This window comes from Leucopleurus acutus, assembly GCF_964270905.1.
Source record: "Leucopleurus acutus genome assembly, chromosome: 15".
Lineage (NCBI taxonomy): Eukaryota > Metazoa > Chordata > Mammalia > Artiodactyla > Delphinidae > Leucopleurus > Leucopleurus acutus.
The window spans coordinates 55,934,989-55,961,417 of record NC_139157.1 but is presented as its reverse complement, the minus strand read 5'-3'; the positions used below and the strand labels follow the sequence as shown (position 1 = coordinate 55,961,417).

The 26,429-nt window shown below is 32.7% G+C and overlaps 1 protein-coding gene across 3 annotated transcripts in view; it reads left to right on the top strand.

Annotated features, from left to right (window-relative positions):
• Positions 1 to 26,429, top strand: part of GRIK2 (glutamate ionotropic receptor kainate type subunit 2) — a gene marked incomplete at both ends in the record, with an annotated part of 633,053 nt that overhangs the window by 595,053 nt on the left and 11,571 nt on the right. For all 3 annotated transcript variants that reach the window (XM_082855302.1, XM_082855303.1, XM_082855304.1), the window contains 2 exons: positions 4,927 to 5,152; positions 23,517 to 23,767. In XM_082855302.1, coding sequence (XP_082711428.1) covers positions 4,927 to 5,152; positions 23,517 to 23,767 — 477 coding nt within the window. The remainder of the gene's footprint in view (positions 1 to 4,926; positions 5,153 to 23,516; positions 23,768 to 26,429) is intronic.

Below are 26,429 nucleotides of genomic sequence, written 5' to 3'. Positions count from 1 at the left end.
TTGGCAATGATCAGTAGCTACTTCACTGAATGAAACTAACCTTAGTCTAACAGGAGAGTCAGCAGAACATAGTATACAGGTCTTTCTTTCAACATGCTGCACCTTCCACCTACGATCTTTAGTTCACATTGCAACTTGGTATATCCTTATTTCTAAATAAGTTTACATAAACTTTCACACTCAGCATACAAATATTTGATTATTAATTTTAAATACCTGCTTACTGACCTTAAATGAGTTCTTATTCCTAATCTTTAACTTATACAGCTTCTATCTATTGATTTTAACCTTAGAGATCCTACAGTCTATTTTACCTTGAAAATGTTCAACAATTTTCTATTTTATTAGAACTAAAACTAGCTGAGGCTTCTTATTTCCTCCTTACACATTAGATCTTAGAGTATCATATCAGTATAATTCCACATGTATTTAATATGAATATTCTGAAATTAGAGGTCAAGCCAATTGCAGTGTTTTAAATTCTCTTTTATTCTACATTTCACTTGAGGTTTCCATTTTTGATATCAGATTTTTAATATGTATTTGTTCTCTGAATGCATTTTCTTTCAACAGAGTCCATTTACATTTTTTTCTTTGCATTTGTGCAGCATCTATTACCTCTCTGAAGACATTTATGCCATTTTATTTGTTTTGGTCTTTATAATTTAGGTTAGAGACTCACTGCAAGCTCTGGGTGCTTAGTTAAGTGTGAAAAACTATGAGCTTCACTTTAGGGTGATATAGTGGGTTGTTTTGTTGGAAATCCATGATATGTGCCTTTAGATGCAGTTGATATAGTGCAATAATTAAGACTATGAACTTGGTAGCTAATCTGCCCATGTTTGATTCCTGGTTTTGCTAGGAAGAGGCCACATGAATTTAGGCATATTATAAAGCACTCTGTGTTTTGGTTTTCTAATTTTAGAATGGGGACAAAAATACTACCACCTACTAGAAATCTTGTAAAACTTAAAAAATTTTAATACGTATAAATAATTTAGAATAATGTTTAGCACATGCTATTATATGTGCTAACTGCTATTATTACTATTATTGTTATTAATATTATTATTATCTCTTTAGAGCAGTCCAGTTTTGCTTAAAAATATCTTCTTGGAGGAATTCAAAGAACCAAAACAGACAGAATGCTGACTGGTCTCAACATGGGCTGTAGACTCCAACCTCTTCCTTCTGGTTTCAATATGGGCCCGGTAGCTCCACTTCCTCCAGTGCACTCTTGTTTTCTTCCCAGAGAATAAAACCTCTAGTCCTTTGCTTGGGTGGGATCGAGCAGTCACCAAGCTGCTCAGAGATAGTTGTTTTTAAGACATTTTTTCAATAAATTCTACTTTTGTTAGACGTTTGATCATTCCGGCTTTGAGAAGGATGTAGAAATGCCAATCTCAGAAACTTTTACAGGGGAGAAGGGGGTCCTAATTGTTGGTTAGCTCAGTTACAATTCATCTATCTGCTTTCCAGCTTGCAAAATTTTGTTTTTGTTGCACCCTATCCATTTCTCTTTTGCCTTGTGGTTTCATGCCATAGGAGAGGACATGTGTTCAAAGATGATATTCAACCTTCCATCTTTGCCAGAATACTCGGTGTTTCTTAAGAAAAATAAAACACAAGCACTTGGGAGTAGTATGCTCTCTTTTTAAAAAATAATTGGAGTTAGAAAAATGTCTTACTACTGCATAGTGTGTTTATGTGTACTGTCTTATATGATCCTCACAAAAACCCTGTAAGTTTAGCAAAGATATTTGACTATTATGTAAACTGGAATTAAAAGATTAACTGGCTTGCATAAGGACATATCTTCTATTAATAAGAGATATAGAATTAGTGATCATTACTTCTGGCTCAGGCCTACATTATTCAGAATTTATCTATATATTAGTTAAGTATAGGTAATCAAGTATTTATGAGTGGCCAGATTTATAGAGAAAAAAGCCTCGTAATCTTCATATTCAGCCTAAGAGTTTGTTCAGATACTTTCTTCAAATATTTTATAAGCCATCTTAGCTGCTTTAAATTTAAGGGTTTCAGTAAAATTCATGTTGTTCAGATCTTGTGTTTTTAAACCAGTGATGCACTATACCATCTTCACTACTGAAAATGATAAAACTAATAAAATTTCCAGGCAATGCTAAAGATTAATTTTCTATTTCAACTTTCTGTAGAAGTTGTTTAAGAGTTGAATGGCATTACATACCGCACACATACACACATGCAGTCTACAAAGGTAGTAATGGCTTTTAATCTTACTTCCCATATCTTTTCTACGCAGCATTGTGTTTCACAGCCATAATTGAGAGATAACTGTGCTCAGCTGGAAATTGTGGTTAAAGAATGACAGCAAAACAAGCAAGCAAGCCATATAGAATGTGTGTGAGCAGCAAGTAGTCAATATTTCTAAATTGAAATATTTATTATTTGGCTTTTTATTTTTATTATGAGAAACAAAACGATTTGGGTAACTTTTCTATCAAAACCTATTATGCCATATAGGAACAATAGAAATACTTATATTTTCTGCAGACAGGAAAGATGAGTAAACCTGTACAAAAATCATAGACAATAGATTCCAGAAAATAAGAGATACTTAAGTAATAATGGAAGGTAGGAAATGATTAATAAGGACCTACTGTATAGCACAGGGAGCTCTACTCAATACTCTGTAATGGCCTATATGGGGAAAGAATCTAAAAAGGAGTGGATATATGTATATGTGTAACTGATTCACTTTGCTGTACCACAGCAAAATATTAATAATGGATACATTCATGTACTGTTAAAAATGTAATTCTCTTCTTTTAAATTGTGTTGCATAATGTTTAAACTAAAATTTTCTTTTAATGTTAAAAAAGAGAAAGACATAATTATACTATTTAAATGATTAGTGCCATTGTAAACATTATATTCTCCCTTTGTTTTGGACAAAATTACTAGTCCTCAAGTTTTTATTTAAATAAACTCTTCAGTGATGGAACATGTTATCATGAATTGAAAATCATGTAACTAAAGCAATAAAATGTATTTATTGCTAATGTTCCTATAACTAAAATAAGGCAGAGAATTTAGGAGATTTATGAACAATACAAGTAAGAATAACTTTTTGTACACTTTTTATCTCTGCTTGATTTTTGGCCTCAATGAGTACACCCATGTTATGATATTACACTATCAGTCTCCATTAAAGATGTTACATTTTAAATTGTCAAGAAATGAGCATGTAATTTTGATTACGTAAATTTTTAGTATTACATTTTTGGATTGTGTTTATTATCAGTCACAGATTCACTAAATCAAAAACTGTATCCAAGTTTTTTTTTTTACATAAAATCTCTTTAACCTGCAGGTGAGCTCTGATTTTGATTCTATTTTGTATTTTGGCCTCACTTAATCCAAAACATTAGGAGAAAAATTCTTTACCTTTGAAAGGAAATGAACTTGTTCTAGCTATCCTCATTATGTTACTAATTTGGATAGCCAGATACATCTTTGCAAAATCTCACTACTGGTCTTAATTATTCCAGTAAGAATTTCATCATAGTCTTAATTATTCCTTTCATTTCCCTTTTCTACTCCTAACATTTGATTATTTTACTTGAAAACAACTGACATGCCTCCATAGCTGCCCAAATTTGTAATCATATCAATCTTATTCTGGGGGTTCTAGCCACCTTCTTTCCCATTTTAAGCCACTGGCCTTTTAGCATGTTTTAGTGTCATTGGAGAGCAAAGGTTTACACGTCTACCCTTTCTTAGCTCTAAAGCTACTTGTTTTTATAAAGCACTTATTGTACCTTTAGGTATTTTTTCCCCCCAAAATTAAGGTTTTTCTTCCCATTTTATCATTGAAATAATTCCAGAATTTTTCTAAATATTACTGTGTACCTACCTTTTAGTGGAAGGAGTAATATCACATTTATGTCCTGGCACATGTAGGACTAAATGCACGCTTAAGCTGCAAAAGATTGCATATCTATTTATTTGAAAATAGTTTTGAATTTTCATGACAGAGCAACCAGTATGGTGAATATCCTTCTTGTGTTTATTGTTGCAGTATTATTTTTTGTGATTGTATAAGAATTAAACTAAGATAAAGGTTTCACAGACGAGCTTTCCATAAGCAGATGCTAACCTTTTTCCTGTTTATGTTTTACCAGTGCCTTCTGAACAAAACCCATTTCTTTCCTTTAGCAATTGATCGTACTGAAGCCCTACTGAGAATTTCCGGTTGGATGTAAAAACTCTTCTATTTTCTTGGTCCAGGAATCGTTAGTTAGTAAGACCTGAATGATTGATTTCCTGTTGTCCTGAGGCAGGTTAAAGAAGTTCTGTGGTGTCCCGATTGTGTCTTAGCAGAAATGTAGTCATTCTTATTTGTAATATCCTTATTTGTAACAAATTCCTCTCATCTCTTCAACCTATATCTGTATGTTATCCTTGGGGGATAATGTAACATCTGTCTTATAGTCAACTGAATTCGGGGGGAGAAAAAAACCTCTTAGTGTCCAGTGTTTGCGTCTTCCAAATTTGATGTTATAGTAATGTTGAAGGATAAAATTGTACACATGAGATATTCATGTGAGATACAAACACAAAAAACCGTCCTTATTAATCTTGTTTATTTTCTCTTGTTTATTGCCTCCTATGATTTACTAGTTGTGAACTTTTGAACATCAGGACATTTTTTATACATTTGTTAAATAAATCTGCTCTATACCTGGAAATACGATGAGGAATTGCTATGAGAAATGTTTTTATACAGATTTTGATTGTTTTGTGGCTTAGTATCACTGTTATTACTAATACAGTTATAAGGTAGGATGAGCAAACTAAATATGGTCAATTTCATCTAAATATTGTAGGATCGTGTGGAAACTAAGAAATGTCTTTCTTATGTATTTTATTTTTCCCCAGAAATCAAAAATCTCCACATATGACAAAATGTGGGCCTTTATGAGTAGCAGGAGGCAGTCCGTGCTCGTCAAAAGTAATGAAGAAGGAATCCAGAGAGTCCTCACCTCTGATTATGCTTTCCTAATGGAGTCAACAACCATTGAGTTTGTCACTCAGAGGAACTGTAACCTGACACAGATTGGCGGCCTCATAGACTCCAAAGGTTATGGCGTCGGCACCCCCATGGGTAGGCTTCATGTCAGCCACTTGTTCTTTGTTCATTAATCTTAGTTGCTGTGAAAATGGAAGAAAAACAATGCCTCCATATGCCATTAGGAATCTTGCTTCAAATGTATCTTGCTATGTTCTGAGACTGTATAAAGTCAGGAAGATATTTGGACATCTGCTTCTAAAGGAATAAGTAACAAAAAGAAAATTGATTTCTACCAAATGGTCAGTAGACATTTTTACTGTATCAGTGTTGAAAACATCCACAACAACCGCCCCCACCCCGCAAAGGACCTTCTCAATCTTACACTTAAAAAAAGTTTTTATAAATAAAGTTTTGCAACATTATTTTTTCAGATTGGTGGCTTACGAATATTGTATTTGATTTAGTTAACTAAAAGAGTTAACTAAAGTTAACTAAAAGTTAACTAAAAGTTAACTAAAAGGTTACTGTGAATAATTATTTTATTTACAAGAGGTATATGTTTATTTAAGAGGAATAGCAGACTATTTACCAGGAACATATCTAGAATATTTTACACTAGGATTGATTAGTTTTAACATTCTCTTTCTTCTATATGACAAAATTCTTTTCAATAATAATCATGGAATGAAATAATAATAATTGCCACAAAAGACAATGAAAATTTTCATTTATTGAGCTTCATATTTATGTATAATGTATATGAACATGTATATACATTCATATGATTAATGAATGTATACATATTACAGTATATATGTACATGTCATGGGCATAAAAATGGCTCCCACAAAATGTCCATGGCCTAATCCTGAGAACATAAGAATTTGTTACCTTTTATGACAAAAGGGACTTTGCAGATGTGATTAAGTTGATCTTAAAATGGGGAGATTATCCTGGATTAACTAGGTGGGTCCAGTGTAATCGAAAAGGTCCTTAAAAGAAGGAAGCACAAGTGTCACAATTAAGAAGGTATCACAACAGGAGTAGTGAGAGAAAGAATGTGCTAGTCCACCTGGGCTGCCGTAACAAAACACCAGAGATTGGGTGCTGTAAAAATGACAGAAATTGATTTCTCACGGTTTTGGAAGCTGGAAGTCCAAGATCAAGGTACCAACAGATTTGGTGTCTGATGAGAAGCTGCTTCTTAGTTAATAGACCAGGAAGGAACAAGGAATCTATCTTGAGTCCCTTACATAAGAGCACTAATCTCATTCATGAGGGCTCCACCCTCATGACCCAATCACACCCCACTGACCCCACCTCCAAATACCACTATACTGGGGATTAGGTTTCAATATATAAATCTTGGGGCCGGGGGACACCATGGCAGGGAAGGGGAGGAAGAGAGAGAGAGAGAGATTGATTTGAAAATGTTACTTGGTGAACTGAAGATGGAGGAAAGGACCACAGCCTAGCAATACAGAGGACCTTTAGAAGTTAGTTTAGGAGGCAAGGAAACCAATTCTTTCCTGGAGGCCACAGAAGGAATGCAGCCCTGCAGATACCTCACTTTTAGGACTTCTGACCTATAGAACTATGGGATAATGAATTTGTGTTATTTTAAGACCCTCAATTTGTGGTAATTTGTTATAGCGGAAATAGGAAACTGATACTGTATGCAAAGAAAACAAAATAACAGATTAACATGTTTTTATTATATCTTTTTTTTTTTTTTAAAGAAAGGGGAAAGCACTTACAGCTACTCACCGGCTATACAGTAATGAATAATAGCACTATAATTTTTCTGAGCCTTAACTTCTGCAAATTTTTAATGACTTTGTCAAAACGGATCTTCATGTATTTGTGTTTAATAAATGGTATAGTCATATTTGTCCATGTATCCTCATTCATAATTTTATCACTTTTAATTTTGAAAAGTTTCTTTCTAACATGTATACCATAGTTAGAAAGTTGGGCACAGATTCATAAAAATCCCATTTCATGATAAATTCCAAAAATTGCAATAGTGTCCATGTCTTTGTTTCTTTGGGATCATTTCTAACAACTTTCAAATGTCTAGGAAGTCCAAAAATTTTCCACCATAATGACTTCAAAAACTTCAACATTAAATTCATATTAGATAAAGTTTACTCAAATTCATTATAGCTCAAAATAGTTTGAACTGGCTTTGAGAGAATTTTGAGACATTCGCTCCTGTAACATTACATATTCCTGCAATTATATAGTAGACTCAAAATAATGATTGCACAGTCATTGTGAAAGCAAAGCAAAACAAAACAAAAAAACAAGAACCTTACGTTCTTGCTCCAAAAATATGCAAGTGTAGCTGAGCTCACATATCTTGGGGGAGTGAGCTGTATAATGAGAATTCTCCAAATTAGTTTCCAAGTGGAATACAATGTTTATTAAAGAATAAGAAATAAATAGATGCTAATTCAAAACTCAATAAGAGTTGGGCTGTTAAAACTCAATAGTAATTGTTTAGAACCTGGATGAACAAAAGATATTTTCAAGAGAGGAATATTTTACTTTTGACATGTTTTGACTTGCCAGCGCCGGGTGACAGTTGTTGCTATTATTGTTTTAAAATTCTCTACACAAAATGAACCCCCTTTATTGTTTGCACTAGGGAAAGGCCATCCAAAGCTTTGCCATTATTATGCCAATGTATGTATTAATTCAGAAGTTTTCTAATTAATTCTAATATATAAAAATGTTTGAGTTCTCATAATTATAGCTTAAGAAGCACTTCTTTTCAAAATGCTTTAAATTATACTTATATTCACAGTAAGGCTTGAGTTTATTGCCACAGTTTTGTGTTGATGGAGTGTTCAAATCCTGGCATACTCCATAGTTAGATCCCATATGGCTCTTTGCCTCAGTAAGAATTACCTAAAGAACTCAACAACTTCATGAGTTGATGTACCATTTATTCAGAATTTGTGATGAGTAACTTTGATAATTTTCAAGCGTACTTGTACTCATTTATGAAAAGTTATATGAACAAATTTATGTTTTAGAAAAGAGGCTGATAATATGCTCTAAAGTATCATCATGTAGTATTTTGCACACTGATATTCTAGATTTAGCCTTGTCAATGTGATCTTAGACAAGTGACATGAAATTTATAGCTTCTAAATTTCTTTCTTTTTTTTTAATTAGTAAAATTACAGGGTGAAACTAGGAACACCTAAGGTCTATTTAATGCTAAACATAATAATGTTTCAGATAATGTACTTGACAGAGTCCCAGAGTTTGATTTAAAGTGGGCTAGAAACTACGTGGAGAAATATGATTAGCTGATGTTTTCAAACAAATTTTAAAAATCAAACACCTTCTTAAACACTTATGAGAGGAATGGAAGCAGTGATTTGATAGGTTCCCATTGCCTCACAGTTTCATTTGGAAAGAGCTGAAGAAAATAAATGCATTTTTCACTGTTGTTTCTGGAAGGAGTGAGATTCCTATGTATCCTTACCCTCCTCTTTTAGTTTACATTGCGTGGAAGAGGGCAGAGATTTTTGTCTGTCTGTTGTTGTAAGCCCACACAACAATAGTGCCTGCACTCTGTGGACCCTCAATTATTTGTTCAACAAATGAACTCTACATATGAAAATATGATGGTGCAGCAAGATTTATAAATACAGAAAACAACTTTTGGAGCTAAAGATCAGCATGGCATCTTACATTACTCAATGCGATGACCTCGTTAAACAAACCTGAGTGACTGAGGGTAGTGAGAATTGAATAAGATTTGGGGAGGATGTTTGAGGACTTTAGAGTATAACACAGATATTCTTCATTAATATTAGTTACATAATAGCACTCATAATTTCAAAATTTCTAGAATAAAGAAATTTGACTTATACTTAATATAAAACCTTAACTTGATGGGGTTTTTTGGTTTGTTTGCTTTTTTGTGTTGTAAATACAATGTACCAGTGTACCAGGAATGTCTCTTATCATATTGTTTTGCTTTGAGGAAATGCTTGTTACAAATAAATCAAAACAGTATATTATATAATTCTCAAAACTCCCTAAGATATTTCAGATGTGAAAGCTATTTAAAAAAAGAAAGATAACAGTTAAATCAGTTCTAGGGAAGCTGTTACAGTTTCTTGGAAACATACAAATAGCAATTTTTGTTTTCTCCCTACCCCTGACACTGTTTACTGAAAGATATTGACTTATAGGGAAAATATAAAACAATTCAAAATATTAATAATTGTATAAACTATATAACTTTTTAAATGAAGGAAAATACTGGGCACAGCATTCGGAATTTCTGTTTCTTCTCATTTTAAGCTTATCGTATATATGAGAGAAGGAAACAAATTAAACTATAAGCCTTAGGGTGTAGATTTTTTTTTCCTTTTATCTGTTCAACTCAGCTGATCAGATCAACTTTTGCCTTCTGAAGAAAGCGTAGTTATTGCAGAAAATAGTCATTGATACAGGCAAGGTCACTTGCATGAGAAACTTAAGAAATCAAGTTGAATTATATATCTAAGTGGAATCATTTCTTCGTAGTGTATAGTTAGTTTGGTATAATAGTGTAATAAGTTAGTGTTTTCATTAAAATGAATTTTAAAAAATTAGGTAATAGCACATAATAAATTTCTTTTATAGGACTTTCTTGGACTTTTAATGTAAAATTATCAGTACATATTAATAAAAATTCAAAGCATCTAATAATACTTTGGCATAGCAAAATTATAGACTAGGAAGAATATTTTACCATATTCTTCTTTATTTTCATTGCCAAATAATATTGAATTTAAATTTATTAAAATGTCTCATTACTAAAAGTTGCTTAACACATTTAACATATATTTTGTTTTTAGCCAAATTCTGAATGAGATAAATTTGAACATAATAATTTAAATTTGAAGGGATTAATATTCAAACCACTCACCTGTAGGTATTGCAATATAATTTTTGTTTCTTTTGTTCAGATAGTTTTCTTCTGTTTGACTTGATAATATTGTTCTTAACTTTAGTAAATTATATTTTATTCACTCATAACATAGTATAAAATTAAAATGATTTTAAGTATCCAATACATTATGAGTAAGTCTTAACTCATATAACTTCATCAAAGAAGTATAATCTAGAAAGAGGCATTTCACACTTTATCCCCTCAAATATGTCTGAGAAAAAAAACTTCAGGCAGTAATTTATGATTTACTATGTCATAGCTCTGACAACAATATGGCTTTCATCAATTATTACTTAGTCATTAATAAATGCAATGACATGCAACTCTAGAACTTGAATGAAATTCTGACTTACCATAAATTTTCAACCAACATCATAACCTGCATTTCTCAACTAGTTAATTAGCATTTGCCTTTTATATCATCTTTTTCAAGCATATTGACATTCTTTTTGTAATATGTCATTTTTACTTAGTTTTAAAATTTTGTTTAATTATAAGCCAAAAAATAAAAAATAATGCATTTAGGTGTGAAAAAGTAAAGGTTATTTGAGTCTCTTTCCCAGCAAGAGTTAAGGAGATGAATTTATTCAAAGCAGAGCAATATAGGCTCGGGTTCTGGAAATTTAGATCAGTTCCAGAAATTCCCCAGGATTTTGAGTTTATACCTGCAGAAGCCATAAACTGATATGAAAATTCTGTCTTTATTAATACTGCAAATGTGATCAAGGAGAGGAACTCCCTTTGCTTTGCTTTTATTGTTGCTCAGATTTTTAGATATTGTCATACAGGTGTATGCGGTTAAGTGCAGGAGGGTAAACAGAAATACTATGTCTCTTTTGGAGTGAATATTCAGAAATATTTCAAAAATTATACATATTTTTCTTTTTTCCCCCAGAAGTCCATGCGTCCTTTTAACCTGCTAGGCCTCCTCCTGTGTGATTCATCTAGGGGCCTGCCATCACCATTCATCACTCTGAGTGTGATGATTACTGCCCAAACTGTTGTGAAATCACTGAATGACTCAGATATAAGCTATTTAATTAGGGAAGCTCTGTTTACACAAAAATACCTTAGTGGAGCAATCAACAATGATGTGAAGGTAAATGCTAAATAAGCATAAACTGGTTTAATTAAGCTTGCGGTGACATTAAATCCCTTTCGTAGTTTTTCTGACTGCAGCAATGTTATTTTAATGTGATATTTACTGTATGGTAGATTTTTGAAATTGTAGGTGTTCTTACTCATAATACATTAACTGAACTTCCTTTTCATTCATTAGAATTTTTAAAAAACAACAACTGGATGGGGTAAAGCAAAAAAAGCAAATCACAGCAGTTTTCATTAAGGAATATTTAAAATGTGTGAGCAATTGCAGTCTTGCCTTTTAATTCACCATAGGTGATAATCTATTTTAGCCGAACAGGGAGCGTTTCTACTTAATGGCAGTTTCGGCTGCCTTGCCTCCCTTCTGACCACCCATACTAAAAGCCTTCTTGGCTTCTGTCTTTGGAATGTTGAGTGCACAGGACGCTTTGAGGGCTAGGCAGACTCAGCAGTCCATGAGCTGGTAGGAAAACAGCAATCTAGAAAAAAATCCATTAGGGCCAGTTCCTGTTATTTTGTTTTGCTGTGTTCAATTTGGTAGAAATATTGTAAAGTGTCTGAAGGGTCCCATTAAAACTATTTCTGTTTTTAACAATGAGCTAGTGGCACACTTCATTCATTTATTGGTGCCTCCCAACTTTAATAACATATGGAGAGCACGAGTCAGCTGAAAAGGGGACGGAGGAAATTCTGCTCATGTCTGTGCCTATCGTCCAAGATGCTAAAATTTTCTATAATCTTATGTATCCTCATCTTACTTCTGGGATTAAATCAGTAGTAGGTTTCAAACAGTCCATGAAAAATTATATCTGTGAACAAAATCCAAATTAAATTACTTATATCATAGTCAGAGAACTACTAAATACGTGTAATACATGAAGAATGTAATAGGCAGTGTAGAGGTGAAGTAAAGATGAATGTAAAGAGTATATTTATAAATCCTTTATAATACTAAGGTTAAATTTAATGACAATTTTATCAGACACAAAATTGTTATATACATTTTTCTTGTATTATATTCACTTATGTAATTATAAATAAGATGCATTCTTGCTTCATAATTGGATTTTAATGTTACCTTTATAAACTAATTTACAAAATATTTTATATTAATGAATACAAAATAGCTGTAGCCCTATTAGTAATTCTTAAGTAAGTTTTATCTCATTATAATGCCCTTACACATAATCAGCCTAAAGTAAAAAATATTACAATAGGTTGTATCATGGACTCTTTATGGTAGAAGGATACCACATTGACATATGAACAATGTGAAATTTCATTCTTCACTTCTATTTTCTAATGTTAAATGCATGAGATCTCACTGCTTCTTCATTTCTTGTTATTTGATAAAGTGAGAGATGTAGAATTGGTACTGAGGGAGAGGTTGTTTATTTAAGGCAGATGTTGGTGTTTATAAAAATAGAAATCAGTATGAAAAGCATGTTTTTTCCCTGTTTTGCTCACCATCCATTTCTAGAATTCCCAATTCATCATATAATAAGTACTGTAATATTCATCATTATAGATGCATAATATTGCTGGCCTTCAGTTCTTCAGCTTTACAGAAATGAATGAATACATTTGTCTTGATTAGTTGAACATAATACACAAAAATTGATGCAAATTATTCATCTTTCTGCAGGTCAAACCTTCCATTAAAATGCATTCTATTTTTTTCATTGCATAGGCAGCATAATTTTAATGCTGGTGAAGTAATTTTGCAAGTCTAAATCGAGATCTAATAATTTTCAGAGCCTGAATTAAACAAACAAAAAAAAGCACCAAATTACCCCTGTAGAAGCTGTATTTTCCTGGCATATTTGTTAAAGTCTTAGATTTCATGTCACTGAAAACAGATGAGTCTCAGTAAGCTATGCCTGCTCCACAGACATCATCAACAGACTCTGCAGGCTAGAATCTAGGAAGCGTCCACAGGGAATTTGATGAATTGCGAGCACCAGTGCGAGCAGCCTTCATGAATATTGTAAATGCTGATGAAATGGTACCTAAACAATGAATAAATGGATAATTCTCATGAAAACAGAGTGAGTTCCGATAGACTTTATATGCAAACATTAGAACATTAATTCATTTTGTTTGTGTCTTGTGGTGATTACTCCAAGGCCATGGGTTCAAATCCCATTATAGATTAGTTAGCCAGAATGACTGTGCCAGACTGTCATCCTCTGGTTAGCAAGACTAAGTAAGATCAATGAATCACTCGTATTGGGGAAAAAATAGTCAAAACATAGTGGTGAAATGTATAAGCACTAAATTCTGAAGATGAACGCCTTGCATTTGCTGGCCCTCATGTGAAGGCATATTCTTATCATGCTCTATAGAATATGTGGCCTTTGTAGACAGATGACTTATGTGCAAATCTTAGTTCCACCTGAGTGTCCTAGGTGTCCTAAGTGAAGTTACTATGCCTCCCAGAGACTCAGCATTCTTACTGGTAAATGGGTAGAATCATGTCTACATAATTAGATTGCAATAAGGATTAAACATCAAATTTATAGTATTTGGATCAGAACATATGCACCACAAATAATTCTGAAGGACTGTTCTGAAGAAATATTTTATAATAAGCAAAATGATGTATTTGTGGTTTTTAAGTCATTTGCATTTTACCCTTTTTCTCTCTATTCTTTATATTTTTAGTAATATTGAATGTATTGTAGGTAAGACGTATTGTTAACATGATCCATTCCTAACTAATTAGAAATCATTTCCTGTGGAACCCAACCAGGATTTTATCATCAGCCAATCAGTATATTGTATTTAAATAACCATGATTTGGTTACTTAGAAAGTTATTGACATCTATTATAAAGATGAGACCATTTCTATTGTTGGGCATTATATAAATAAAGTTTTTCCTTCTCTGAACATTTCCTGAATGTTTAGTAAACAGAGTCCAAGACATATTCAGAGATTATCTCTGAAGACATGTATGTTTCCTTTTAATTTTGTCAATCTATAAGAAATTTTATCACTCTTCAACCTGCTTGGATCTGTAAAATAATGATCATTAAATATACATCATCCCCTTTCTTAAGGAGATAGACTTGGAGAAACAACTTTAACATCAAATAGAGAAAATAGAATATTGAACACAAACAAGTAGTCTGTTATTTAATGTAGGGACTCAGTGGTAGAATTCACTGAGAACCAAAGTTCAGTTAGGCCAAATTGAAAAAGGGAGTTGAGCTCTACCTTAAAGGATGGGTACTTTACTCTCCTGAAAAAGTTATTCTCTCTCCCAATTTTGGGATTCTTGAAGATTAAGTAGATTGAGGATTTTATTTAAAATGGTCCAACTTTTATAATTCATTCATTAAAGTTTAATATTGGACTTGGGAAAAAACACGATAGTAAAGAAAGTATTCCTGACATTTCCACTCTTACTGCTCTTCAAATGATTATTATGCAGATGAAAAATTGTAAAAAAAGCAGCGTTTCTAGAATGAAACTATTTCTGTTTTCATATTTTGTGTCAGCATTACATGATTTAATACCCAGAGAAGAAATGTGACTACAAATCTACTTCACCAGCCGCTTTTAACTAATATGTATGAAATACGTCAGAACCAGTGAAAATAGTTTACTGTTTCATTATGTGCTGATAACATTTGCCCTTCTTATCCTTTTTCACATAAGTCAAAGAATATTCAGAATATGAATAAAAGGCAAATGGCTAAAATACATAATCTATAATATGAATTTTTTATTGATACATTTTGTATACCTCATATAACCATCTCCTTTTGTGATCTTAGATACTTAAATTTCCTCCTGAGGATTCTACAACTATTCCTTTAAGTAGAATGCATTCAAGTTACTTTTCTATAGAGGTCATAACACTTTGAATTTTAACGTCTACAACAAAGAAATTTTTAAGCCAGTTATAGATTTTGAATATAAGTACTTAAAATTTCTTTAAAAATTACTGTATATTAAATGTCCTGGGTGGTACATACACTTGATGTCTATATACATTTGCTCCATAAATCCATGTAGTCTCTACTTCATAGCTTTTTATCTGTCTTCTCTTATTTCTACATTAACAGTGTCATTTATATTTGGTTCCATTCCACCGTGACATCCTGAAGTTAGTTCTATCCTCTATTATCTAGAAGAAATGAACAAAGTGGGTGGGATGCTCTTACTATCATTTTCCTTTCTCATATATACTTTTCTAAGCCAATAATGCAAATAGAAAGAAAAATAGAGGAAAAGCAGGTGAAAGGCAGCCAAAGAGAAAGAAGAGTTATTGTCCCTACTCTTCTTTTCAAAGTTATGAAGCCTTTTTTGTGTACCTGATCAGCAGACTAAGATAGTTCCATCTGTCACGTGGTTCTGCAATATGGTGTTCTTTATTATAATGATCCTCAAACTTGTAAAGGTTATTCAACATATGTGTTTTGTGTTGCAGTGAAAACTCTAGGAGGGCAGGGCTCCTATTACATTGTTCATCACTATATGCCTAGAATCTAGCACCTGTGTATGTATATCTAATAATTAATAGTAAAAAAAAAGATGCATGCATGGTCCTTGCCTTTGGGACACTCATATCAATCTAGTAGGAAAAGATATATAGCAAGACATTGGAATATGATGCACCAAATGTACTAGACTACCTGCAATGTGCTATGGCACCAAAGAAGAGGGATCCTGTGTATCTCTGTGGCAGCCAAGGAAAAGTGTGCAAAGATCATTGGAGGAAGTATGGAAACAGGATTCTCCAGGCAATGGGAAATACAACTTCGTAGTTTGTATTGCTGGCATGTTAGGTGTGAGGAGAAGAGGATAAAGTCCAAGAAGCTTGTGATAGTTTGGAGAAAGGGACTGTATGACATCTTTAGGGATTGAGGTTGTATTCTATAGCTTTAGAGCACCATTAAAAAAAATTTAAGCAGGAAAATGATGTTCATAAATTTCCAATGTGGAAAGATTACTAGGTATCATGGAAGACTGATCAATTTAGCTCTCATTTACCATTCTGTGATTAAATGTTATGGGTTGATAATTTGTTTTCAGGATGAGATTAATCTCCTTTAATTTTTATGATTATCACTCATGGATTCCTTATACTCCTATCATATTGAGATTTTTTGATAGAATACCTTCAAAAGAAAATACAAAGAGTGATGACAGTAACTTCACACCAGTTTAGCTTTTATGTAATAGGAAATCTGAAATGGACCCCATGAAGTGTTTAGTTGCTACATATATTAAATGCTTCATTTGAAATAAATGTATTATAATTATTAGATATAGATTAGATAAAGATATATAGTTTGGGTTCATAAGAAATGACTGAGGGTAAAATTGCAGGCATGTGTGACCAACTGTTAAGTAATTAATATTTTATTTATGCATGTATTCATTCCAGAAATATTGTCTTCACTGTGTGCCAGGTGTTATACTAAGAAAGGAAATACAACACTGTCCTTACGAAATCTACAGCCTGTTAGGGTAAATGAGCATTAAACAAATAGTCACAGAAATTATTTTTTAGTTACAAACTGAGATAAGTTCTATAGAGGAAAATAACAAAGATGCTTGGTATTGTATAATAGCATTGTTGACTGAATACGGCATGAAACTGGAAAATAGCAATTTAAAATGGAATCTGAAACGTAAATATAAAATTTGACTTAGCACTTCTTAAAAACAAATATGGGAGAGACAGTGTCCTAAGAGATAATAAAACCCATCTTTCACTGAGAAAAAGGCTCTAAGAAAATGTGGTCTGGTTCCAATGTTATTGGAAGATTTTATCATGGAAATAATGGTAAAAAGAGATAAAGCTCTATAAGTACCCAAAATATGTTGTGCGTTTAGGGCACCCAGCACTCATCTCAGCATAGGAAGCAGGGAACCATTTCATAAAATATAACATTGCCAGCAGCACTGTAATTTAAGAAAGAAGGTTGATGGCTCCAGCAGATAGCCTCAGATCTTTTGTGCTCGCAGGTCTTTTACTTATTAAGGCACTGGCCAAGGCCACTGACAGTTGATATAAGTGCAATGACGGCATAAAAATTTATAAACTTATTTGTCACCCAAACTTATTCTAGATGGTTAACACTAAAAGTGTGAAACAAGTCTGTTTATGAACTCTATTTGTTCTACTGAATTTAATAAGAACCTGAGAAGGTGTCAAATATCAGAAGTTCTGCCTTAACATATTTTGACTCTATCATAATGGATACATTATAATGGATTCAATGTTTCATTCAAAAAGCATTTGTTTAATGCTTATTGTGTGATAGGCGCTGTGCTAGATGCTGGATGAAATAAGATGAATAATGGATGGTTGATTCCCTATAACTGATAGGTAGTCTGATTTTTAAGTCATTATTTAAAGGGCTTCAAGTATTTGGGTATGTGTCTTAGAAACATTTATCAGATTAAACACTTTCAAAGAAGAGGAATAATTAAGGAATTATTGAAGCTTTTTGAGGCAAATCATTGATATAATATACACTTAGTGATTATAGTATAGTCACATACCCACAAGACGTGTAAGTTACTATTCTTCAGAAAGTGCAAGAAAGTATACTTGGAGAAATGACAAGCTAGAGGAAACTTAACATTATGAGTAGTCTACCTCATAAAAATATCTTCCCAGACCCAAAGAAAACAAACACCAGGATGTTACCTAATTCTCTGTCATACACAGCACATAATATCATCATGATGAGCTGAAATAACTATGAAATATAAAACAAAGGAAATTAAAGTTCTTTAGGAAGTGGGCAGTGGGGATTTGTCATTATAAGTAACGGAAATACTTAGCCAGCCCCTTAGAATTTTAACAAAATATTTAAAGGATTTGGGTGCTATTAGGAAAAACAAAAGCTGTGTATTTTTCCCCAAAATTGGTTTCATCAGTTTTGATATACAAATATATTTAAATAATAACTCTTGTAACTTTTGTCCCTCAGAAGTATTTTGTAAAGAGACTTAAAAGCTGGGCATGAAGACATGTCTTAAAGTAAGTATTGTGATGCGAATTCTTATGAGCTGATGCTCATGATGCATATGGAGCTAATAGATGAAAAAGGACATGCAAAAAATCTGCTACTTGATCAGCAGTGCTGTGATAATGTGTAACTTCAAAGCTAAGCAGGGACAAGCAGGAGATCTAACGAGAAACAACTTATTTTTGACAGAGAGAGCTGAGGTAGTAAGAGTAGTAATTATTATTATCTAAGGCAGTGCTTTTCAAATTGAGGTTAAAATAAAATAATTGACAGGGACATTAATAGATATGAATGAAAAAGTTCTTCCACTAAAAATAAATTTAATCATTTAAAATATATTTTTTAACTTTTTCCTTTGATGGAGAGATGGAAACCTTTTATTTTGTTAACGTATAATGTGAATTTACAAAAGATATATTTGTTATGGAGTATTCTTCAAGCTTATCTGACCAATGAATTCTTTAAAAGTGAAACACAGAAGTACATTTCCCAAAAAGAGAAGTGTGTGGGGAAAATCCAGTTTAGGAAATATTGGTCTAATGAGATTTAGAAAGAGATATTTATAGAAAGCAAGAGTGATTTTTTTTCTGACCTTTGTAATTGATTAAAGCATGCAGAAGCTTGATTTGAAAGTAAGGAAACTTCTGGCAGTATGGATGGGATATCTCCAGTATGTGTATGGATAATGTGATTTATTTCACTAAAGCATGGTAAGTATTAGACTTGTTGTGCAACCTTTAAAGAAAAGCTATTTATCAATCACTAAGCCTCCTCAAGAATTAAACGTAATGCTAACTCCATTTCCTTTATCATTTCTATATTATCTAGACATACTGAATAGGATAAGGAAAATGTTTAGTACATACTTAAATTGGTGTGTTTGTAAAGAGCATGAAAAGGACAATCAAATGAGCAAATGAATAAACTATGTGTAGTAGATTTAGACATTAGAACCAAGTATGTATAACAATGTGTGTATTCCATTCTATAAGTAAGAAACATCAAATGACAGAAAGGAAGGGGAGGAGGGAGGGGATGTGGGAGAGGAGGGAGGGAAAAGAAAAGAGGGGGAGGGGAAGGAAAGGAAAGGAAGGAAAGGAAACAAAAAGAATGTACGAAAAAGAAGGAAGGAAAGGTAACAAGGAAGGTAGGGAAGAGGAAGGAGGGCAGAAAGTAAGGAAGAGAGGAGTCAATTCAATTTAATAAGCCCAGCAAGTTGGCCCTGAACTACTTGGTGAGATTTGTATTAATTGTTTATAACAAATCACAGTTTATTTTCCTAACGAGCTTTTAGTCAATTTGTTGGGAGGAATGTTAATGAAATTATAATTTTATGTAAAATTCTTTGATCTATGTAAAATTCTTTGATCTATGTAAAATTTAACATTTAGGGACATTTGGAGATGAATTTTTTTATCGAGGAAATTCTGAACAAGTGCATTTGTAGGTTTTATTTATGCCCACACATATACTGCTGCTGTATATCACTTGAAACTGCCTTTATGCCTCCTTCAAGTGTTCTTCTGAGCCCCACGTCTTATGCATCTGATACATCAAGGGACTTCACTATGTTGTAATCATATGTCTTTCTTTCTTCCTTGTTTTCTCCCTCCCTCCCTCCCCCCCTCTCTCCCTCTTTCTTCTTTCTTTCTTCCTTCCTTTCTTCCTCCCTCCCTTTCTCTCTCCCTCTCTGTCTCTTTCATGTAAGCGAGAACCTTTCTTATCTGGTAAATGGGATCTTTCTGCAACTTGAAAAAAAGACCATTTTTAAAACACAATCGTTCCTTACTGTTAGTATGGAGCATGTGTTTAAACAACCAAAGAAAGTCTCACTGTGAGCAAGAATACAAATGAAACTAAAACCAGAGATTGCATAGTGAAAATCAAAGCGCTAAATTCAGTTTTAAGAGGTGTTTGCCTTATCCTGCATGATGTTTTTTAAAAGTAATTTATTTGTGAAAATTTTAGACAAAATATCTCCTGGGATATAATTAAAGTTAAAATGTCTGGTAATCCTGTGTTGAAATTCTCACAGATTTTTAATAAAACTGGAACTGAAAATTATCTTTTCACATTGGATGTTATAATTTTTCAGATACTTTTGTCTAGCTTGTTTCTTCACCCATTTATGGTTACCTATTTGTCCCCTTAAGCATTTGAGGATTGACTTTTAGGTGCAATAGTATATGTTATAATAGACATGTTTACAATTTCCTCAGTCGTTTTCTAATCAAAGTTAGGGTCCTCCTGCAAAAATACTCATCTTCCTTGGAGGCAACCTTACGGTGCGTTAACCCCAGCTTCTCCCAGGTGCCACTCAATGCCCTCATAGTTCTTGGCTTGCCAGCATGTGGTTTGAGGCTGGGTTCATATTCGGGCAAAAGTTAGACTCTATCTATCTAACTAAAGCCTGTTCACTTCATTAGAGCTAAGCGCATGGCTATTCATGTCACAGAGAAGATTAAAGATACTTTTAATCTTTGATCTCAATATGTCCTTGAGATTTTTCAAATAGATAAAGTTTCAAACCACTTTTGACTTTAACTAGTACCTGCTAGAAATGTGTCCCAAGGAGCAGCAAATGATGTACCAAAGAAGTAATCATTCATTATTTAATTATTGTTTTGTAAAATGAATCAGTGACAGAATGACAAATAAAGCATGGCAATGATTTAGTGTCATTGATTATATTATCTGTATTATTTCACCCTGTTAAAAACCTCAAAATGAGGTGTATTAATTTTGTAGCTTTGATTCAAACCAAATTCTACTTACATATTGTTATGTTTACACTGGAAAATAAGTGTGAGGAGGTTTGCTAGCAATAGGACATTTTCATATTTACAGTAAGTGCTGGAAATAGGAAACTCAACCAGCAAGGAATCAAGATGTTTCCATCATTTGTTGAAAAGTGGGTTGCTTTCGTTTGTCTGTGCCTTATTTTGAGAATGAAGTAGAGAATATGGTGTCTGAAGATACTGAATAAACATCCTAAAGCAATTCAGTGGGTTTGGTGAGTTGACAATAAATAATATTCTTTCAATTTTTCTCAGGATGAGAAATGACCAGGCTCAAAATATTACTTAGGTAGATCAAGAATTTTTCATATTTCAAAGTCTACTTTTCATGTCACTTTCCCCCCAACATTTGCTTATAATTATACTTCCAGGCCACATTTTTATATTAGTCACCTGTGGTCATTTTCATAAGTACTATCAGTATAAAATTTGTTTCAGATACTATGTTTCTAATTGAAGGATATATTTGATAAACTACAGATCTTCTTAAAATGATTTTTTTTCCTCAATCAAATGTTTATTTTGCAGGGAATATACATGGTTAATCAGAACGGTAACTCAGAGAAAATGTGACTTTGAAGCTGCTGCTAGGCTAGTTGTAGTGAATTAATGAAAACTGGATAGTCAAACAAGATGACCTTTATTTATGGTTTTTAAATACATATCAGAGGAGACCAAAAACACCCCACTGTCACTCTTATATTTTGTCAAGACTGCCTCAATCAGATATAATGCTCCTCATAATATGAAACATTGATTGAGAGTAGTTTGAAAATTAAGATAGATGATAGATACAGAGAGATGATAGAAAGGAAGAAAGAATGAAAGAACAAAAGAAAGGAAGGAAGGAAGGAAGGAAGGAAGAAAGGAAGGAAGGAAGGAAGGAAGAAAAAGAAAGAAAGAAAGAAAGAGAAAGAGAAAGAGAGAAAGAAAGGAATAGATAGATATCCTCTATTCCAAAGGGTTTACAATCTACTTAGGAAAGTAGATCACATCTTGAAAGGTAAATAATAGTAATACTAGGTGACCTAGCCTGAGTGTCCAGTGAGTGACCAAGGTAGAAAATAATATGGGCTAGGCTAATCCATTGAAATCTGAAATGGCTAAGGGGCGGAATTTACACTGAACATTTTCATCAGAGTAGTATTTGGAAGAGAATATAGGAAGGAAACTTAGAAGCAGAGATTCCCCTGCTATAATTAGGAGTTGCACAATAAAAGTAAAATATTTAAGTTCTAATTATAGGAATGGATAATGCCCCCTTTTAGGAAAGCTGTGAAAAAATGTATAGAAGCCATATAAACATTTCTTCTGCATAGATGGAAGATTATGTTAAAGAAACAGCTCTCCACCTGGATTTGGTAGATCTTCAGTCCTCCAACTTTTACCATAAGCTACTAACTTTTTTTGATTTTTCTTTGTATTTCTGCTTTTTAGTTTGCCTACTCTTGCTAAAAGAGCAACACTGAATTAGTCCTGTTATATTAATCAAGTAAAAAGAAGACATAGTGCTATCCCTTATGAGGCAGAATAGTTTCCTCATAAGGTTTTTAATTGCTCTTAGCAAAAATATATCTTTAGGTGCAAATGTAGGTATATTTAAATCAAAACAAAATCACAGATAACATAGAGTATGAGCTGAAATTAGTGTTTTTCTACAAGCGGAAAAACACTTATGGATGAATCTGTGCAGAAAAATGGAATGTGCAGTATAGTGTTTTAGGAAGGAAGATTAAACTTTAGAAACAGGCTATTTTCTGGGTGGGAAAAAGCAATAAGACAAATCCCTTGGGACAGATGTTGAAAGATGCATATAGTTCAGTATTATTCCATGCTTCTGGGCAACCAATTAGAAAAGTTATTACTTATCATGTAATAGCTAATACAGATGAATATCTACCCCCATCAACATAAATACTATAAATTTTACTTATATTGTTGCCTCCACTGAAAAGAATATTTCTTTCCAAAGTGTAAAACGATAAATAAACAACCAAAAAAAATCTTACAATGCGTTGCCATGACAATTTTTGAATGACCCAAGTTTGTACAAACCTGTTACTTCTGTTATTTGTATCAAATATGAGTGATTATTTATCTGCAAGTATTAGCCACCCCTGAATAGAGCTTGTTAATCATGATCACTTTAAATTATTGCACTTAATCATGGGAAACACCATTTTTTGCACAACTTTCCTAAAAATTGAGGTTACTGTTTTATCAATGCTCTGTTTTCAGTGTTGAATGATTCCTAGACATTAACTAAATATCCTTGCCCTCTATCCATTTTCTTTTGTAGATTTTTACTTACCGTTTTATTATTTTTCCAATGGTCTGAGTTGAGCCTGCCTTTAAGAGAGAGGTATTTTCCTCTTTCAAAACAAAATGTTATCTTACCCTTCAAAATCAGAAAAGGCCACCTACCCTATTTATTTTGTTAAACTTCTATTTTCTGCCATTTTCCAGTTGTTTTTTGCTTCTGAAAATAAATACTGGCATACTTTGGAGCGTTTGGAAAGAGCTCTATTGTCTCATCGTGTAACCTTTAATTATGAAATTTGGGGTTCCTGGAAAGCATTAACGAACCCTCTCTTTTCTTAGGTTCTCCATATAGAGACAAAATCACCATAGCAATTCTTCAGCTGCAAGAGGAAGGCAAGCTGCACATGATGAAGGAGAAGTGGTGGAGGGGCAATGGGTGTCCAGAGGAGGAGAGCAAAGAGGCCAGTGCCCTGGGGGTTCAAAATATTGGTGGCATCTTCATTGTTCTTGCAGCCGGCTTGGTGCTCTCTGTTTTTGTGGCAGTGGGAGAGTTTTTGTACAAATCCAAAAAAAACGCTCAATTGGAAAAGGTAAATGTCACTTTTTTACAACTTAAAACAATCTTTGTTATAATAAAATGAACTTTTTTATCTTTCCAACCAAGGGAAATACTTAGACCTGTGTTAATGGTCTTCTGCCACTCATTGTATAACAAAGGTTCATAGAACTCAGAATTACCTTCGTAATTTTTAATTTAAATGTAATATTTTAAATTGAAGCCAACTTCAGGACCAGTAACTATTTTTCGTCTTACTGAAGTCTGAAAATGGAGAAACTTTTGCTGCTCGAAGTTCACTGTGGTTAGTTTATTAGGGGAATATAATTAATGAAGGAAGCAAAACTCAGAAACTGTAATATGAAGAAAAAATTTCTCTGCAGATAAAAAGTGCTTTAAGATACGATACTCATTAACAGTTTCAAGTTAGAGAGTAAATGAAATATTTATTTGAAGATTTTTGGTCCAATAATTTCTAATTTGGAAAAATCATAATGTGCATTGTGGAAATTTTAATTAATTTTCTACATTAATGAATATGTGAGAATATTGTGGTTTCTTCTTTGCCACTTAATGTTATTAATGCATCCTTTATTGCCTTGCACCTGAGTCTTTAGAAGAATATATATAAATCTCAAAAATATTGAGACTATTGCAATTTTCTTAATATTTTATTATATTTAGTCTTTTGTATAAATGTCTTTATATTCTATTCTTAAAAAAGGCTGTGAACCTGGTTCAGATTATATATTTCTAGTGCTATAATTCCCTTAGTTCTATAAATATAAAGATGAATATTTATAGATAAATCTTTCAGATGATACATGCTACTTTTTAATATAACTTTATGACTCTGGACATAAAATGCTGCTTTAGCATTTTCAAGCCTTCTGGAACTTTACTTAGTCTTTTAGTATTTAAACATCTCTTTTGTTTTTAATTAAAAAACGTTTTTTAGATCTTAAATTTTAGAGTGAGATTATATTTTGTTAAATAATTGAAAGGTTTATGAACTTTTATTGGTAAATATAAAGAGTAGAAATATGATATATTCCTTCATCTTTAATAATTTATGATATAATTAATTATCCTTTCTGAAATCAAGGATACAACATTCCCACATTTTACGTGACTACAGGACTTAATTCCTAGAAATAATGTTTTTATAAATGACTATTTTGATAGCCCCATTCTGTCTATAAGTAAAATAACCAATTCAAAGGTTTGAAAAATTTGGACAGTTATATGATTTATTTTCCCACAATATTCAGGATGGCTATATCTATTGACTTGCTAAATCAAATATCTTTTGCACTGGTGTGACTGAAAATTAAGTCTAAGTACACTTCTTATGTTATGATCCTTATTACAATGTCAAAATGAGTTTTGGAATCAAATCCAAAGAACTAATCAGAGATGAAAATTATTAACTCTTCAATTTTTATTTTTACTATAATTTATCAATAAGTGTGATATTTGGTTAGTTAATGCTTAAAATGAGTCCAAAAATAATAGAAGAAATTTAGATTGTCTAGTTAGAACCTCAAATCATCCATATGTAGTGGTTTTCTTTCACTTATAGCTCAGTATTAAAATAAAACACATACATTAATCTCTTGACAGCATGCGGTAGTCTGTCGCCCTTTTCTCTCTGTATCCTGTTCATATGATTTACCTGGGCCATGTCTCTATGTACAATTATTTTATACGCATTCTGGTTTTTTTTAAAGGACATGGGAATTTACTTTTGTAAAATCACCTTTACTTTTATTATAAATAACTAGTTTAGCTGAATTTTTCACATATCGACCAGCTCTCAATTTCTATGGACTTCTATGACCTTCTAAAACATTAGAAAAAGGAAGTCAATGTACCTTTTGGTGCTGAAACAGATAAACTATTATATTGGAAAGAAACAACTGTGTTGATATGACATGAGCGTTCTTAGTCACATTCGCCGATGTTGTCATACTGTCTCCACAAATCTTCCATAATGAAATTCAGATTCTCTAGCTAAGCAGAGGAGGCACTTCAGGATCTGTCTCTGTCCACCACTGTAGTTTTATCTTCTGCTTCTCCCCAGTTTGCACCTGTACTCTAACCACACTAAATTACTTTCAATTTTCCAAGGTCAGCCAGCTTTTTAAAATCCTCCTCCCATTTGACCTGAGCAAACTTTGTCCATTTTTCTACCTGGCAAACTCCCACTAGTCATTTTAGATTAGGCATTCAAGACTAGGCATCAACTTGCCAAGAAAGCTTTACCTAATCAATAGGTATGACGAATCTGGGTACAGGGCACGCTATTTCCACAAGGTGGTGTTAGGTTTTTATTTTCTATTCCAATGAAAAAAATATGACCTGACCTGTATATCTCATTTTTGTTAGACTTAGCTGATTTCAGAAACTATCATCATTCCAAAAACATTTGCTCCCCCTTTGAGAAAGTTGGGAATGTGTCTTGTCCATTTCAAACAACGTCCATCCTTTTCTCTGGAAGCATTTGCACATCACCATTCTCCCTTAGCACACTATTTTATTCATATGTGTTTATTTCTTTTTTTAATTTAATTTCTTTTTAATTATTTTTATTTTTAAAAAAATTTTATTGGAGTATAGTTGATTTGCAATGTTGTATTAGTTTCAGGTGTACGGCAAAGTGAGTCAGTTATACATATACATATGTCCACTCTTTT